Source organism: Mya arenaria, chromosome 7, assembly GCF_026914265.1.
Source record: "Mya arenaria isolate MELC-2E11 chromosome 7, ASM2691426v1".
Classification (NCBI taxonomy): Eukaryota; Metazoa; Mollusca; class Bivalvia; order Myida; family Myidae; genus Mya; species Mya arenaria.
In genome coordinates this window covers 31,191,215-31,211,202 of record NC_069128.1, presented here as the reverse complement: position 1 = coordinate 31,211,202, position 19,988 = coordinate 31,191,215, and the positions used below count along the sequence as shown (strand labels likewise).

The following is a 19,988-nucleotide window of genomic DNA, read 5'->3' as shown; positions in this document are numbered from 1 at the left end:
ACGAAAGCCAATCAATGATAAGGGTAGTTTCTCAGGAACATAAGAAATGCGTAAAATTAAGAAAGGGCAATAAATCTTTCAAAAAAGGTCAAATTGCAAAAGCCTGACAATATGCGCTGTGTCACCATATAGTCATAAATGTAAGGAGTTGCGAAGACACCAATTTCAAATGTAAAATAAAGAAAGGGCAATAACTCTTTCAAAAATGGTCGAATCGCGAAAGCCAGGCATTATGCACTGTGTCACTATATAGTCATCAATCTGTGAAAGTTTGGTAGAAATTGCATAAAAAATGTAATAGGAGTTGTGAAGACACCAATTTCAAATGTAAGAAAAGGGCAATTACTCTTTCAAAAATGGCCGAATCGCGAAAGCCCAACAATATGCGCTGCGTCACTATATAGTCATCAATCTGTGAAAGTTTGGTAGAAATTGCATGAAAAATGTAAGAGGAGTTGTGAAGACACCAATTTCAAATGTAAGAAAAGGGCAATAACTCTTTCAAAAATGGCCGAATCGCGAAAGCCCGATAATATGCGCTGCGTCACTATATAGTCATCAATCTGTGAAAGTTTGGTAGAAATCGCATGAAAAACGTAAGAGGAGTTGCGAAGAAACCAATTTTAAAGGTAAAATAAGCAAAGGGCAATAACTCTTTCAAAAATGGTCAAATCCCAAAAGCCAGAGAATATGCACTGCTTCACTTTATGATCATCAATCTGTGAATGTTTGGTAGAAATCGCATGAAAAACGTAAGAGGAGTTGCGAAGAAACCAATTTTAAATGTAAAATAAGCAAAGGGCAATAACTCTTACAAAAATGGTCAAGTCAGACAATCCCGACAATATGCGCTGCTTCACTTTATGATCATCAATCTGTGAACGTTGGTAGAAATCGCATGAAAAACGTAAGAGGAGTTGCGAAGAAACCAATTTTAAATGTAAAATAAGCAAAGGGCAGTAACTCTGTCAAAAATGGTCGAATCGCGAAAGCCAGACATAATGCGCTGCTTCACTTTATGATCATCAATCTGTGAACGTTTGGTAGAAATCGCATGAAAAACGTAAGAGGAGTTGCGAAGAAACCAATTTTAAATGTAAAAAAAGCAAAGGGCAGTAACTCTTTCAAAAATGGTCGAATCCTAAAAGCCCAACAATATGCGCTGCTTCACTTTATGATCATCAATCTGTGAAAGTTTGGTAGAAATCGCATGAGAAATGTAAGAGGAGATGCAAAGAAATGAATGTGGGACGGACGGACGGACGGACGCACGCACGCACACACACACACGGAATCGCGCCTACCATTACTATATTCCCTCGCCTTTTCAAGGCGGGGGATAAAAAACGTGTGTTGTTGTTACCGCTACAATAATTTATAACATTGCAGAAATTGCATCTTTGATTACTACTTCAAGTTTTAGCCGGAGCGTTGTCAAACGCCTGATATGACATTCACTTAACCTTCCCACACAGTACAACTTTAAAGGGACTGTACACCAGATTGGCAGAGTGAGCCTTTGTAGCACAGTGGATACGACACTGGACTGCAATGTTGGCGAAACCGGTTCCAACCCGGTCTCCGACTCGATTTTTTGTTTACATTTTGGTATGTTTTTTTTTTTACAATTATGATATCAAACAGTAAAACATTTTATTAAATAATTGTCCTGAGATTCGTTACAGAAAAAAACTGTTTTTTGGTGCCAATCTGGTGTACAGTCCCTTTAAAAGTTAATACAGAACCTTTCAATCAAAGTCACAAGCGTCCAACCGAATCAATTAGCTACCGAAGAGATGCATATACATTAAGAAAAAAATAACGTTTCTTTTTCTTTTTTTTGGGGGGGGAGGGTGGGGTCGAATAGTCATTACAAAATAAGAGCCGGTCAGAAAAGGGTCGGTCGGGAAGCTGAATGAAAAATCAAATATTTCTTACACCTTATAATAGGTGCAACACTGTAGCCTACCTAGCTAGACCTTAGTATGGGACCAACGGCGGTATTTATTATTCTAGAACCACTAAATACTATTATTTGAGTTTTATTCATTACTAAGACTATTTGTCCTAAAAGTCTGTAAAAACATTGACAAAGGAATTCTGGTTATGTTTGGTTCTTTACATGGAAAATGTAAACATATTACTACTACTAATAATATAATATTCCCTGACGAAATACAGAGATACAAAATAATAGCTGTTTCAATTATATACAGCCTTATTGTCTGGTATGAAATAAAGTAATAAAACAAAACGAAAGCTTTACATGAATTCTTAATACATCCTTATTTTGTTGTGGTATTTATGTGCAAATCCTTTCAAAAACAATTGCAAATTTTACTACGCAATTGTGATGTGTTTTATAAATGAAGGTAGAGTTAAAACATTACTTTGCCATTCCCCTTCCCTTCAGTTTTCGGTTGCGAAGTATCATCTTCAACAGCTGCATTCGAAAATCATTTTGATGTAAAAAAACACACAAAACTTTCCAACTTTCTTTAAAATCAAATTCAATATATACACAACATCGCTAACCAGCACAATGAACGTCTGCTGGCAAGTGTCTGTGCATACACAGGCGTTAAAGTACTAGCTTTAAAATATATGAACCCGATAACAGCCCCTCTTAAGTCCATAAAATTTAGCCTTTATATTTACTCGAGATGGTATTTTATTGTTTAAACAAGTTTGAGTTGCTAGTATTCCAACGATCGTCTTATCTGTGCCCATTTATGTAAAATGAACATATCTCACGTATCTTCAAGATATCTAGCAATACGTCTTTTACAATTGCTTACCAGGCCGATAATTATTACTTTAATATAGGTGTTGTTTATTTGCATTTAGATAACGCTTGTAATATCAGTTACCTAAGTGATATGAGGCTGTGAGGTCACTTGTATGTTTCTAAAATTGTTAATTTTACATCGCAACTTTTTCATACAGTATACATGGATTATTCGATAATGACTCTCACTCTCATTACTAAGGCGACTATAGATTAAATAGTAGATTGTCATCCCCCCGCAGCCCCCCTCCTCTACTCTTTTCCTGCTGCCCCTTAAATTGTATTGCCTATAAAAGTGGCGTCAATTCATACTTTTCTTGTTGGTGTTTTACATTCACGTAAAAAAGGGAAATTTGTTACGATCGCTGTTGGTCTAAAACTTGAAGGAGCAACAGTATATTCAAGTCACTAAAATGGCTCGAATGTTCAAAACTTTGTTAAAGTTAACAACGGGATTAACGGCACATTGTTGGTAACTTTTAAAGGTGAACTGTTTGCTGATGTGCTCACATATTTCAATGAAACAAATACAGCTGAAACAGTTGCCTCAACTTTTGTTAGGAACACTGCAGATCATATGAGTACCTGTGAAACTGACAGAACAATATTGATTTGAAAGTTAACAACGATGACGTTAACAAAGTTGTTAACTATAACAAAGTGTTGAACAATTGGCCCAAAGAGAACTAGTTATACTATGATTGAAAGTGTTTTCGTCTATATAGTTACTATCAAAAAGGAACTGTTACAATATGGCGGAGCGTTATAACCGTGATTAAACTATCGTTCGGATAAATTTCGAAGTGCTCGTTCACGACGCTATTCATTTATACAACACACTATATATAGAACTGATGTCCTTGACAACATGGTACGTCACCCACTACTCTTGTGATTGAAGTTATAAACCCGCGGTGCAGTGTTTGTTTACTATTTAAACAAGAGCGGTCACAGACAGCTATATCCCCAGCCTCATGGGGACATTTTTGTAACGAAAGCTAATCAATGATAAGGGTAGCAGGGGGGGAGAATCGAGCTTAACCTTAGCATTCAAACAAGATGGCGGCGCCCATGTAAAAGGTGAGTTTTTCGGCGATTTAAAATTTTGGGAGCCAGTTTAGACACTGGCATATTGTAAAAAACCTGCTAGAGAAAATTCCACACCCATTGGTACTTGGATCTCCATGAAACATGCTGTAGTTTTGTCAAACATTCGGACATCGGCATCGACTCGAGAGGAAAACGAACTAAAAGGCAAGGCTAAGGTTAGGATCCCTCGATAATATTGGCCTGTTTTGACGATTAGCAACACTATTCATGATTGTTGTGTCAAGTTGGTGCAATATAAATGTGTATTGATCAAAAGTTATCCGTCTAGAAACCCGTAATGACGTATTTGCTTCAAAATTAGTATTTATGCACAATGCTAAGGAGCAGTGCACGCAAATAAGTGGCTAAGGTTAGGTGTCATTTATTGAGAGAGGCGTTCATTACCTACGGTAATTTTGTTTCCTGTTTGTATCTGTTCTTTCTGAGAGATTAAAGGTTTCCGTAACACTGTGCGACATCATCATTATCCAGATGAGGTATTTTGAAACTGCCAAATCTGATTTCGCTGTGTTTTCATCTAGATACAGTTGAGAAAAAACTACAGTGACGCGATGTTGTGGATGAAAATCGTCTGTTTTGAACCGTAATGTTTAAGTAGAAGGTTCTTAATGATCTAATAAACAGACTCTTGAACAAATAATATTAATCTTCCTAGACCACCTTTTAAATTTATTTGTATGTAACACTATAAAAAAGTTACCAAACCTCATAAGTTAAAACGTGTCTTTTTTCTTTGCAGTGTAAACACAAGTAAAAGATGGTGCGCCAGAAGTTGTCTCTTGGGCGGTATACCAGAAAAACAAAACATCGACGGTTTCGGACATCAGGTATATACTTGCGATGTATTAAATCTATCAAATGTTTCTAAGCGCAAATGGACCAAAACACCAATTAAGTCTCCCTACAAGAGCCCGTTATACACAGCTCGGCATTTTTCACCTGCAAAGAAAAAAGTGAATGTCGCCCGTCCTCTATTTGGACCGTCTCCTGAATGCCAGACAGATGCGGAAAGTTCATCAATGGATAATGCCGACCTTGAACTAATTTTGCCAAATCTGCCAGAGGAAAACAGTTCAGTACCAGGCTCGGTCTAAGGAGATTCAGTTCACTCCCTCGACTTGTGGCATTTACCGATTCTGCCTCCGAGACAAGTTTAGAATCTTATTATCTGGCGTGAGACCACAGTTATTTTTACTATATGTTTCATATAGACACTAACCTGGCTTTTGACTTTATACACACCCCAATTGAAAAACAAGAACATGGCATCTCTAGAACAATTCAAGACACAAAATATAATCACAAGAAAACACCATGTTGACCATTGACCCGACTGTCAAAATTGAGTTCAAATACATAACCCTTCCGCCAGGGAGTCAATCGGCTACAAACAACTAATTTTCAGACTTCCACAAGCTATGATTTTTCCAATATTTACATTGAATACTATCAATTTCTGCAATAGAGTGTCAAATTCAGTCAAGTTCTCTGCAAAAAGAACATTTTTTGCTTCTTTTTCATTCAATTTTAATAAAATATTGATACTTGAACACAAGCACTCTTTTTTCTGTATTCACATCCGGATCTTGGTCAACGGGGGGCAGATAACTGTGGTCTTGGGTCAACGGGGGGGGCAGATAACTGTGGTCTTGAGCCATCTGGATCCTGCTGTGTCTCGGGTTGCTAAATAGCGTTAGCCATGTTTGCGTTTACGTACAGCAAGACTGTCTTAAATCACAAATGAAGATCTAAACAATAGAGTATTATCATGTCAGGAGAAACTAGGGTTTAGTGACACAACAAACATAACAGTTCTAGATCGGCCCTATTTAACAACCTGTAAAGTATTCGTCCTATGCCAGCAACCGTTTAAACTATGTTTGATCGAGCCAGACATTATTTTCAAATACGAGTATACAGGAAACATCATTCATCTACTTTAAACCTTTATCATCATTACAATATTTTGTCAACATTTTTGACAAGACCGATCTACCGTTGACAATTTAAGTACTAATTAAGTGCGATCAGTTTCGCTTCTGGTAACGATTGATTAAATATGAATGTGAATATTTCTTTATTACTTGTTTTAATGCATCCTCAAATTTAAACAGGTACACCAAAAACTACAAAATAGACGATTTTCATCCACAACATCGCGTCACTGTAGTTTTTTCTCAACTGTATCTAGATGAAAACACAGCGAAATCAGATTTGGCAGTTTCAAAATACCTCATCTGGATAATGATGATGTCGCACAGTGTTACGGAAACCTTTAATCTCTCAGAAAGAACTGATACAAACAGGAAACAAAATTACCGTAGGTAATGAACGCCTCTCTCAATAAATGACACCTAACCTTAGCCACTTATTTGCGTGCGCTGCTCCTTAGCATTGTGCATAAATACTAATTTTGAAGCAAATACGTCATTACGGGTTTCTAGACGGATAACTTTTGATCAATACACATTTTTATTGCACCAATTGACACAACAATCATGAATAGTGTTGCTAATCGTCAAAACAGGCCAATATTATCGAGGGATCCTAACCTTAGCCGTGCCTTTTAGTTCGTTTTCCTCTCGAGTCGATGCCGATGTCCGAATGTTTGACAAAACTACAGCATGTTTCATGGAGATCTAAGTACCAATGGGTGTGGAATTTTCTCTAGCAGGTTTTTCACAATATGCCAGTGTCTAAACTGGCTTCCAAAATTTTAAATCGCCGAAAAACTCACCTTTTACATGGGCGCCGCCATCTTGTTTGAATGCTAAGGTTAAGCTCGATTCTCCCCCCTGGGTAGTTTCTCAGGAACATAAGAAATGCGTAAAATTAAGAAAGGGCAATAACTCTTTCAAAAAAGGTCAAATTGCAAAAGCCTGACAATATGCGCTGTGTCACTATATAGCCATAAATGTAAGGAGTTGCGAAGACACCAATTTCAAATGTAAAATAAAGAAAGGGCAATAACTCTTTCAAAAATGGTCGAATCGCGAAAGCCAGACATTATGCGCTGTGTCACTATATAGTCATCAATCTGTGAAAGTTTGGTAGAAATTGCATGAAAAATGTAAGAAGAGTTGTGAAGACACCAATTTCAAATGTAAGAAAAGGGCAATAACTCTTTCAAAAATGGCCGAATCGCGAAAGCCCGGCAATATGCGCTGCGTCACTATATAGTCATCAATCTGTGAAAGTTTGGTAGAAATTGCATACAAAATGTAAGAGGAGTTGTGAAGACACCAATTTCAAATGCAAGAAAAGGGCAATAACTCTTTCAAAAATGGCCGAATCGCGAAAGCCCGACAATATGCGCTGCATCACTATATAGACATCAATCTGTGACAGTTTGGTAGAAATCGCATGAAAAACGTAAGAGGAGTTGCTAAGAAACCAATTTTAAATGTAAAATAAGCAAAGGGCAGTAACTCTTTCAAAAATAGTCGAATCGCGAAAGCCAGACATTATGCGCTGCGTCACTTTATGATCATCAATCTGTGAAAGTTTGGTAGAAATCGCATGAAAAACGTAAGAGGAGTTGCGAAGAAACCAATTTTAAATGTAAAATAAGCAAAGGGCAGTAACTCTTTCAAAAATGGTCGAATCCCAAAAGCCAGAAAATATGCGCTGCTTCTCTTTATGATCATCAATCTGTGAAAGTTTGGTAGAAATCGCATGAGAAATGTAAGAGGAGATGAAAAGAAATGAATGTGGGACGGACGGACGCACGCACGCACACACACACACACGGAATCGCGCCTACCATTACTATATCCCCTCGCCTTTTCAAGACACAGTACAACTTTAAAGGGACTGTACACCAGATTGCCAGAGTGATCCTTCGTAGCACAGTTGATACGACACTGGACTGCAATGTTGGCGAAACCGGTTCCAACCCAGGTCTCCGACTCGATTTTTTGTTTACATTTTGGTATGTTTTTTTACAATTATGATATCAAAGAGTAAAACATTTTATTAAATAATTGTCCTGAGATTCGTTACAGAAATAAACAACTTTTTTTGGTGCCAATCTGGTGTACAGTCCCTTTAAAAGTTAATACAGCGCATTTCAATCGAAGTCACAAGCGTCCAACCGAATCAATAAGCTACCGAAGAGATGCATATACATTAAGAAAAAAAATAACGTTTCTTTTTTGGGGGGAGGGGGGGAGGGTGGGGTGGGGGTCGAATAGTCATTACAAAATAAGAGCCGGTCAGAAAAGGGTAGGTCGGGAAGCGGAAAGAAAAACAAATATTTCTTGCACCTTATAATAGGTGCAACACTGTAGCCTACCTAACCAGACCTTAGTATGGGACCAACGGCGGTATTTATTATTCTAGAACCACTAAATACTATTATTTGAGTTTTATTCATTCCTAAGACTTTTTGTCCTAAAAGTCTGTAAAAACATTGACAAAGGAATTCTGGTTACGTTTGGTTCTTTACATGGAAAATGTTAACATATTACTACTACTAATAATATAATATTCCCTGACGAAATACAGAGATACAAAATAATAGCTGTTTCAATTATATACAGCCTTATTGTCTGGTATGAAATAAAGTAATAAAACAAAACGAAAGCTTTACATGAATTCTAAATACATCTATCTTATTTTGTTGTGGTATTTATGTGCAAATCCTTTCAAAAACAATTGCCAATTTTACTACGCAATTGTGATGTGTTTTATAAATGAAGGTAGAGTTAAAACATTACTTTGACATTCCCTTTCCCTTCAGTTTTCGGTTGCGAAGTACCAACTTCAAAAGCTGCATTCGAAAATCCTTCATCCTTGTCATTAGCCATTTTGATGTAAAAAAACACACAAAACTTTCCAACTTTCTTTCAAATCAAATACAATATATACACAACATCTCCAACCAGCACAATGAACGTCTGCTGGCAAGTGTCTGTGCATACACAGGCGTTAAAGTACTAGCTTAAAATATATGAACCCCCCGATAACAGCTGCTCTTAAGTCTATCACATTTAGCCTTTCTATTTACACGAGATGGTATTTTATTGCTTAAACAAGTTTGAGTTGCTAGTATTCCAACGATCGTCTTATCTGTGCCCATTTACGTAAAATGAACATATCTCACGTATCTTCAAGATATCTAGCAATACGTCTTTTACAATAGCTTACCAGGCCGATAATTATTACTTTAATGTAAGTGTTGTTTATTTGCATTTAGATAACGCTTGTAATATCAGTTGCATAAGTGATAGGAGGCTGTGAGGTCACTTGTATGATTCTAAAATTGTTAATTTTACATCGCAACTTTTTCATTCAGTATACATGGGTGGACTATTAGGTAATCTTTACTACTAAGGCGGCTATAGATAAAATGCTAGATTGTCATCCCTCCCGCACCCCCCCTCCCATACTCTTTTTCCCTTGCCCCTTAAATTTTGTTGACTAAAAAAGCAGCGTCAATTCATACTTTCCGTGTCCATGTTTTACATTCACGTGAAAAAAAGCAAATTTGTTACGATCGCCGTTCGTCTAAAACTCAAATATAATTACGGTCCTTTATGCAATAAAAAAGAACATAAACACAAATTTAACGGTCAAACAGTCAACTTAAAAGTCACACCCCGCCCCATTTAAAAAAATGGATGACAATCTAGCATTTCCTTTTATTGGCCTAAAAGAGTTCAGACGCGTAGCTGCCTATACACAAACACGCAGTTGCGAAATGAAATTTTGGCAGGCCAAAGTTTTTGTCATACCAAAACCTCCGAATCTGAAATTAAACCCGAAGGGGAGGGGGGGGGGTGGGGTAAGGGGCGAAGGGGTTATTAATGTGTCCTTCATCTACCTGCGTAATCCAAATTTTGACCAAACTACACGCGCCTGGATTGATAAAGATATAACAACCCCTGGGGAATAATTACAGTGGTTAGGTAATATCAACTAGAGGTTATCAGTATGTATTAACCAAAGTTAATTGTTTAATGCGGAGGAAATGCTGCATAAGCATTTTATTTCGCTAAGTGGACACTTATAAGTAATAACGCTTAACTAGCTTAGTGTTCGATATTATATTTTGTATACTTGCATAGTTTTAATTAAAATACTAAAAAATATTATTACAATCTTTATAGTCTGACTGCAGATTCTTCAAATTAAATATACGATAGATTAAAAAAAAATATTGACATCCCATAATTAAAGGTAAAAATAAAATAAACACAAACAACAAACAAATATATTAGATACTCTGTGGGTGGTTTACGACTTTTGCAGAATAAACATAAGGCCACAACAAATTGATCATTTGTTCTACGGATTTTGCCCCGAAAAAGTAGGAGCGAGCGAGCGAAAAAAAAATTAAAATACTCTTTTTTTAAATTTAAGGCAATTCAGAGGCGAGCGCAAGGCGAAAAATAAAATAAAAATTAAAAAGTTTATTTCTTACTAAATTTATCATGCAATATGTCAAGAAATGCTTTTTTAATTGCAAACACAGGTTCTTAGTTTAAATATAAATGAAACGGTTTTGATTGTATCACATGAAAATCTGTCTCAATATATAACAAATGGCAATAAGATCCAGTGCTTTACTATTACTTAAGACACTGCCGATTAAATTGCGGGACAACACAATTGAAACAGTATTAAACAAATCTGCAAATGTGGCACCGGTCATTATATTAGAGCAGGTGGTGGAATAAAGATGTTTCCCTTTCAAGACCTCGCCTTTACCATGACACCCTCCATAGCTTCAATGCCCGTAAGAAACAGGCCACTTTAATAACAGGCCACTTTACTACAAATCGATCAAACAAAACAAATGGATAAGAACAAAGAATTGAGAAAATTAAAACAGTCATTTTACTTATAAAAGGTTTTATTTTCTGATTTTACTGATGCTATTTTTATACTGTACATGTACATGTATGTGTAATGCACTAGTCAATTGTAACCACGACCCCCATGGTCCGGGGAATAGCGGGGACTTTGACTTTCGGTCCAGCCAACCCCGTGTAAAACCAACGGCACTGCGGGGCCACCTGGAAGGTGAAAACACGGCCCATTTCACCGGCTATCTCCGGTATACCCCCGGTTATGGGGGGGGGGGTCATGGTTACAATTGAATGGTGCATAAATACAGACTGTTTCTGAAACATTTACAAGTCCTTTTATTTTTATCAATTACGAGTATAAAACTGAGAAATGCATTTTAGAATTTAAAAAATAACTCACGAAAACATGTTCATTTGTTGTAAGTCGAGTGTCCGTGTATTTTAATATAAGTTTTGCACTCAAAATCTGATTTAGTTATTATTTAACACTGAATTTTGAGTACAAAACAATGAATTACTTAAAACACACATAAATAATTATTGCCTTCGACGCTGTGAAACTGTTGTTGTATACTGAAGACTATAATCCATTGACTATGACACTGATTTTCAATTAAAAATGTGCATTTTACATTAACGAAAACTGAAAGTATCCTGCAAATTAATACCGGAAATAGATAACAATGGTGCGTCCTGCAAAATATTCCCGACAAAAAAGACTGTCAACAAATATCGGCTGTTTTGCGGTTACCCGGGCCTGATTTTGTCCTGACACGAGGAAAGTTTGCTCGCGGAGAATGTAAAGCATGGAAATACCTTCAAAAAAAGGCGAAGTCGACGTTGCAGGTTCAAATTTTAAGTAAAAAAAACTTCAGAAAATAGAGGAAATTCAGAAGTAAAAAAATAAATAATATGCGCGGCCAAATAGTAAGTGCGGGCGCAAAAAAAAAAGTGTTTTTTTTTTTTTTTTTTCGTTTTTCGAATTTTAGGTGCGGCAAATCCGACGAACAAATGATCAATTTGTTGTGGCCTAAGATTGGATAAAAAAAAGCAATACAACAACTGCAGCCTTCTATATAACACTTGGATCAGTTGTACAAGTAAAAGCGGATTTGCACATTTAATGATGGTGGATATTGATGTTCCAATTTATAAATATCATCTGTATCAACGTTAACATAATCTGCAGTTTTTAAGTTATTATTATTATTTGAAAGAAACATCATTTGTATTTATGTGTGGTAAGTATACCAATGAACATGTTCATACATGACTGTCAATGGCATACACATGAATAGCATTTATAGTAAGGCCAAAAAAATTTGTTTGGTTCGGGTAACCTTCCCAAAATTTCTAGGTAGGGTAGGTAGGGATTTTTTTATCTTTTTTATTATTTTTTTTTTCAAAATCTGTCGTAAGTTCAGAGTGTTTTCTTGCACATGGCAGTCTTTCCTACATTACTGTCATTGCCTGACTTTGTTTTATCATATAAACAATAATTCTGATTAAAATCTGCATTTTCCGCCCTTCGTAACTCTCTATTCGCTAACGAATATTTTTTTTGCTCAGAAACGGAAAAAATAGTAAGGGTCGGCGCATTTTCATAGGTAGGGTCGGGTTACCCGAAATGGACATATTTTTGTTTAGGCCTAAGCGTTATAACACTTTAAGTTCGTACACTAGTCAAATGTTACAATGCCCCTCCCCTCCCAGGAATAGCGGTGACTTTGACTTTCGGTCCAGCCAATCCTTGGTAAAATCCCCGACACAAACCGCTACGGGGACAAATGCCTTCGCACCCCGGGGACATCCTAGGTAAGGACCATATCCCGCTATTTTCGGTGCGAAAACAAAACCACCGCATTCAATTGACACTTCCGGACCAACTGGAAGGTAAAAACACGGCCCATTCCCCCGTTCAACCCCAGGACCTGGGGACCGTTTTTACAATTGACCGGTGCATTGATTTGTAGAAGGTTTTAATGTGTTGAGTTGCAGCTACTTTAGGTAAAGAAGATACTGGTAAATTTGTGGTTGATTTTTTCAGTGTTACAATAAACTAAAATATCTCAAAGAATTACATGTAATAGTAAAATTATAGTAAAATAAGATGACGTAAAACCCACACCATCGGCAGATTACTCCTGCTCGTGAATACATCATGAACTTAATTTACATAAAGTATCAATGCTATTACATATCTTTAAGCTTCTAGTATGTCGCGCTTGAAACTACTTTATGAAACACTCGTATTTAAAATCAAAACATACGCATGTATTACAAACATTATTTTGAGTGAAAAACCTTTCGCTACTCATTAAATAATGCATTTATGGAGTCCTTCGGACACACTATACTTGAATCAGCCCAACTGCGTTCATATCCCAAAATTGACACGAATCACGTAATTCATTTCTTAAATATTTTGATGTTTTTCCTCTATGTCAAAATATTATGGAGTTAGCAGGCGTTTGAAGGTCACATCATTGTACATCGAATAGCTCAGGTTCACTTTATATAAGTTTAATTACCTGTGTTCACTCAAGTTAGATTGGCCGCTGATTCTTTTGGATGTAAACATTCTATAACATGTACATTACTGTATTTGCAAATTAATTAACATTTTTCTGTTTGATTCATGTAATAGTTAGATGACATGTAGTAAAATCTTAATGATTAAGATATTACTTCAGGCCATATAAGTGACTTAGAACACGACCTCATTAGCTGGCAAATTGTAAACACAAAATCTGACGCAGTGAAAGTTTATCGGATAAATGACAATAGGCGGACCTTAAAACACCCGCAAAAGGTGAAATATTTAATGATACAGACTTGTACTTTATGATTGCTTATCTGCAATTCCATTGGCAAAAAATATAGGTTATATTCTAAATGTAGTTTCAGGGGCGGATCCAGGAATCAACGTTAGAGGGGGCGTAACTTAGGGGCGCAACCTTTTGACATGCACCCCTCCCTCTGAACCGAAAGTATATGGCATAAACTGTTTGCATATGGATTGGGGTTAAGCAATCAAGAAAAAATAACAATTTGTAGTTGGAAATGATGCATTATATGCGTATTTTATTATTTTTTATCTCCTAAATTGACATAAAAAGTAAACTTTGACGATTTTAGAGGGGGCGCGCGCCGGAAGCGCCCATATCTAAATCCGCTAGTGAGTTTTGTTGATTACCGTCCTCGATTAATAGCCGTAAGCAAAACTACATATTGACCGAAACAGAAGCGTACAAAAGTCATAGTATGTATTTCTACTATTTGTAAATATTCAAGTATGGAGAAAAGAATGATATATAGATATTTGTCTTTTCGCTATAACGTACAAGTGCTCTCAAGCAAAGACTATAATTTCATCATATAAGATAAAAGTGCTTGACATGACAGACCAAATACTGTATATATATGATAACATTATTTATGCTTTCCATGCCCGATAGGTCATGAGCAGTATAAGTGGGCAGCAGCGAAATGTATTTTTAACCCGAATGAACACAAGACTAATTTTGTTGCAAAGCATCAAAGATTCCTCGAATGTTTTTGAATGATATCAATGTAACCAAGACCTTGGCCTTTGATCAACTGACGACAACTAAGCTTGCTGGTCATGTTTGATGAATCTCTTCCAAGTTCTAATTATTTAGGTCTAATCAAGCGGTTTTTTTTTTAAATTATTGATAGAAAATTGCGTATTTTCTGCTTCTGGTCACAACGACATTGACATTTGACCCACATACCTCAAAAGCAATACTATTCATCTGCTAAACATGTCCAACCTGCAAACAAGAGGTCCCCGGGCCATATCATTCTTCTTAAGGTTACACCAGCTTGATCTGTACATTTGTGCATTCTTACTTGTACATCTTGCTTTATTGCTTCTGCCTGTGCTGGTTATGACCAATCATTCTACCAAGTTTAAGGTCACTGAGCCAAAGCGTTCTCGAGGTATTGAATGTAAATCGATTTTCAACTGAAGATCTCTACGTTCCTGATCTTAGAATCATTGACCTTTTCAATATATTTCATTAAATGGCCATGACCAATCTACCCAGAAAGTTTAAGGTCCCAGTGCCAAAGCGTTCTTCTTATATTGATCGGAAACCGATTTTCAGCTGAAGGTAATCTGAAGGTCATCACGACATTGACCTTTGACCAACTGACCTCACAATCAAAAGGCTTAATTTGCCGGTCATGTTCAACTTGCCTACAAAGTTTAAGAATCCTAAGCCTAAGCATTCTTCAGATATTGATCGGAAACCGTTGGAATGGACGGATGAACCGACAGATGATCAGATAACTATATACTTCTCTTTTGGGCATACAAATACCAGGTGTTGTAATAATAACAATTATAAACTAAAGGTTTAACGTTTTAAGTTATACAGTAAATGTGACACAAGCTTTGGATGAATAATGGATATTCTATACTCTGTCAGTTTTTAAGAGGAAAGATAATAAAACAGGAGAATATATGAGAAAAGAAATTCAAAGTAATTATTACAATTCCAATGGTATTTATTATCAAAAATGAGCATTATGTTATTTATAACAAAATTCACAAGATTATATACTCAACAATTACCAAGAATACAGTGGCTTGAATAACAAGCTGGACTGTATTTTGAGAAGAATGTTAGAAGTACAACAGGGCCCGTATTACAGATGCATCTTAAGTAAATTTTAGATATTTGCAATAAATAATCCCAAATCATGTTAGAACATAATATGTTTGTACTGCTTTAGCATAGAAACAATAGTAATATTAATTCATTTATTTCAAATTAACCACAAATACCTTTTATGTTTAAAGTCTCAGTTCCAGTATCTTTAAGTAATGTAACCGTATCGAAATGTATGTCACCCTCTATATATTTAAAAGATACAGTACAAGGAAAAAACGCGTATAATTCCGATACATACGACGGTAAGTGTATTGCATATATTAGTGAGCAGATAAATGCATTCATAAATAAATAAATACAGATTTGTAAATAGATAACTAGGAATATTTTTCAGAAAGATTATAAGTATCTTCCATGGCCGAGAGTGTAAGATAGGTTCATTCCGACCCGAGCGTAGGGTGTTTTGCGGGAACGAGGTTTACCGAGTTTCCGCAAAACACCCTGCGCGAGGGTCGGGATGAACCTATCTTACACGAGCAGCTATGGTAGATGCTTTTTCTCCCACCTCAGTTAAGCAAAATTAAGTAAAAATGTATTTTTTTTGCCGGAACTCTTTTGTGCTTAGTGAAAATAATTGCGTACGGATATGCGATAATTCGTGGTTGTCATGGATATTCGTGCAGTGATTCAGAGTATGTAAATGGTCTGATCGGTCTTTAAATAGTTCTAAAAAGAGTGAAGCATTATTTCCTGAAAGGTGCGTGAAATCTGTTTTCTGGTGACATTTGAAGCGAGAAATAATTAACTCGCGTTCTAAATATAGCCACCAGACAAGATTTCCATGATGCGCTACAGATGACAGTCTTCAACAAGGGAGGTAATTACAATGTGGTGACCATTAAAAGAAGTTCCATACGGGCATTTTATCTTCGCCCGTGGGCAAGATAAGAATTTCTAGCATGGTTAAATTAATGGATCTACTTATCTGACGTGGGAGAAAAACATCAGATTATTAGTATGGCCTTTCTAAATACAATGTATCGGTTAGTGGGGTTACTCGAAATTCTCGTGCAAGGTCCGCTTACGACAGTAAGAAGACACTTTTTCAATAGCTCTGCTGGGGGTATAGTCGTATACCACAACGATTTTCTAGTCTTCACCATTACGATTTTCGAGTTAACATTGCTTATATAACAGCTTACAGAAATGCATATCCAAAACGAAATTAAAAAGTAAAATACCAGTTTATAAATCTGTTTTATCATAATAAAACTATATCCTTTAAAACAGTTACTGTAACACTTAGACTAACGTTATTTTGAAAACAAAAACCAAATTTTACTTCCTGAAGAACTTCAGAGCTAGATGTCTTCTTTTAAACCACCATCAAACGCTGCATTTGAAAATCCTTCATCCTTGCCTAAATCAATACTGAATTCAAAACGATTTTAGAATTTAATATTAAGCTCAGTTAATAATTCAAATTTAAACAAATGATATCAATGAATCGCACTCTAAACGTTTATGGAATATGCACGTTTATACAGCTTTAAGTAGCATAACAAATTACATCCTGTTGACGTGCTTCAAAAGTACAGGTGCAGTAAGCTATGACGATCAATAAGTTACAATCTTTAGTTTCGAAGTATAGTTATTCATATTTAGAATACATCCTACATTTACAGTGTGTGTAAACCACGTGATAAATTAGGTCATAAATGCTACGTCGGAATGCAATATTTTGCATCCAATGATGACTTAAAACGATAAATGATAACTTGTCTTTTTCTTCACCATCTTGAATGAAACAAATGCCAGTCTATGCCGCTCAAAGAGCTCCACCTTCGTTTTATTACCGTAGTTTGATTAGGTTTTGTGAAAGGGTTTGTCGAAGTGTTTTAAGAGTCTAAAAAACAAACTGAAGACGGGGCTCCGTTAGCGGCGTAGACTGCGCCATGTTTCATTTAAAATGGTGAATAAAGTTATCTTTGTTTAAAGTCTTAATTTGAAGCAAAATATTGCTTTCCGACGGTTCATTTATGACGTCATGTATCACGTGATACACATACACTGATTTAATACACATACACTGATTTACAGAATCAGAATTGCATATAAGCAATCATTAAGTACTAGACCCAGTCATTAAAAATTTCAACTTTCGCGGTTGTTTAAGTGTCCGCCTGCTAGCACTTATCCGATACACACTTCCTGCGTCAAATTTTGCAAAGACAATGTGTCAGCCAATGAGAGTGTATTTTAAGACAGTTGGGTGACCTGAAGTACTATTTAAATGATTAAGAAGAGCTCGGTCGTCACGCTCACTACGCCTATTCTAAATTATTAAAATGTTACTTCATGCCATCTAACTATTATATAATCAAAGTATTACCAATATTTTGGCGCTTTTCTAACCAGGGAGATTGTGGCCACGTAGCTATTAATGGAAACAAATCTATTATATTTATTTATATAAAAACTGATATTGTTTTCTCTGTATACAAATCATATGCTTGTTTTATTTAATCATTTAAAAGTCAACGAGTTAAGAACAATAATGCACAAAAATGCTTGGCATGCATCTTAAATGTGCCCGTTGGAAGCTGCACTCTCACAGATTGAACGTTTTGACAACTATTTTATTTTTTGTTTTGGAACGAGCCAATGTTTGCGAAATTCCATGTAAACCAGTTATATAAGACTGCTGACAAAAAAATAGATCGATTCCGAACGGAAATATGAAAATCTACGATCTGATTTTTTGTCAGCAATCATATATCATTGGTTTGCAGAATTTTACGCAAAAATTTGCTATTTCCAAGGCAAAACTTAAAAAAGTTGTAAAAATGGTAAATCTGTGAGAGTGCAGCTTTGAAATAGGACGCTTATTTTATGAATTTTGTCCACTTTCAATATCAGTTTACAAAAAAGGTAAAATTATAACTTTTGAGTATTGCTTATGCAATAGCCTAGCCTTAAGAAAAGAAAATATATATGAAAAACGAAACCCAAACCAACAAACCAGAGCCTTCGTTTGTTTAATAACAATCATACTAGGAAGTGTGTCATTTAAAGATGCACTATTACACCTAAATAAGATTTTTACCACAATTAATACATTTGTTTAGATATACCATAAAAGGTGAATTAATGCCAAAAACAATGGTTCTTATGAAGGATACCGAGTTTAATTTGAAAGAAATGTGCAGAAAACACGGTATTTCTACCCTATGAGACGATAATTATTCACAGTAAATCTTTAGCATTCATCAATTATTTGATATTTGTGCGTTTTCAGCTATTAAATACACGGTTACAATATTGTTATCAGTTAAACATGTTTTCCATAAATTCATTATTTAGTAAGTAGTTAAAGGCTTATCAGTCAAAATTGATGTTTGTTAAACATGTGCATCTATTGATTTTGAATAAGAGTGTCACTTTAAGAAAAAAATACATCAAAAACGAAACCAAACCCACGAACCAGAGCAATAGTTTGTCTAATAACAATAATACTAGTAAGTGTGTCATTTAAAGCAATAACAATGAGTTTATCGATATTACGAAAAACATACATGATCTTCTTCGTGAAGTGGTTCAGCTATCTCTTTAGTTAAACCATCACTAAACGATGTGTTCGAAATTCCTTCAACTCTTCCTGAATCCATTATAACGATTTCAAAAAAGAGCTCCTGAATCCATTATAAGGATCTTTAAAACTAACGTTAACTTTCAAGTTATGATCTTATTTTACACAAATATGAATCGAATTCACGATTCACACACTAGACGTTTAAAGACTATCCATTACCGGTATAAACAGCTTTAAGTAGCGCATTATATTAGCCATAAAACTTCCTCTTTATATGCCTCAAATGTGCAGGTGCAGTAGGCTATGACGATGACTTAGTGTATAACACTCCATACTTTTAACAAACAAGTATAATATTTTGATTAGCAAATCAATGCAATTTTATTTTTTTATTTTCCCTGACAATCCAATTATAAGTTAAATTATGACTGTTGAGCTGTAACGCTAAAACATTAGTTAAATGTACAAAATATTTTTCAAAAAAGAAGTATTCATATTTTATATTATAAACATTATAATATTTGATACATGAACATGAAAATTGAATTAACATGCACTTTCGTTTCCATCGCTATGACTATACATGTATTTTTTTTAAAAGGATTATATATTTTGCGATGTATATATATATCTTGAAAAAACGTTCTTATAACAAATTGTCAATGTCTGGTACTAGTCATTAGAAAATCGCCGCAGCAAACGAAGGTTTAATTAAGCGGATTAAACACTGTTTTTATATGATAACAGCTTTTATTCATAAGTAAATATGACATGCATGTGTAATGCAACTTGTCAAAAACATGTATATAAACATATGATATAATGACGAGAAAATATGTATAGTTTTCAAAAGAAGAGGTTCGAACGTCATAAAACATGCCTACAATCTAGTCGCACGAAAACTTTAAAACAGTTGGAATTAAAAGAAAAGATACACTAGCTCATTTCATGTAGTTCATTTCGCATTTCGTAGATCATTTTTAGCACTTTCAATTTGGTCAATGCTCTATTCGTTAAGCAAAAAAACAAACTATCGGAAATGATTC

At 35.4% G+C, this 19,988-nt stretch overlaps 1 protein-coding gene across 1 annotated transcript in view; it reads right to left on the bottom strand.

Annotated features, from left to right (window-relative positions):
* LOC128239797 (dipeptidyl peptidase 4-like) overlaps nt 1-19,174 on the bottom strand; it is a 61,084-nt gene extending 41,910 nt beyond the window's left edge. The window contains exon 1 of the mRNA XM_052956230.1: nt 18,926-19,174. Within this exon, the coding sequence (XP_052812190.1) occupies nt 18,926-19,018 (93 nt within the window). The 5' untranslated portion in view covers nt 19,019-19,174. The remainder of the gene's footprint in view (nt 1-18,925) is intronic.
* Between the last annotated feature and the right edge of the window lie 814 nt (nt 19,175-19,988).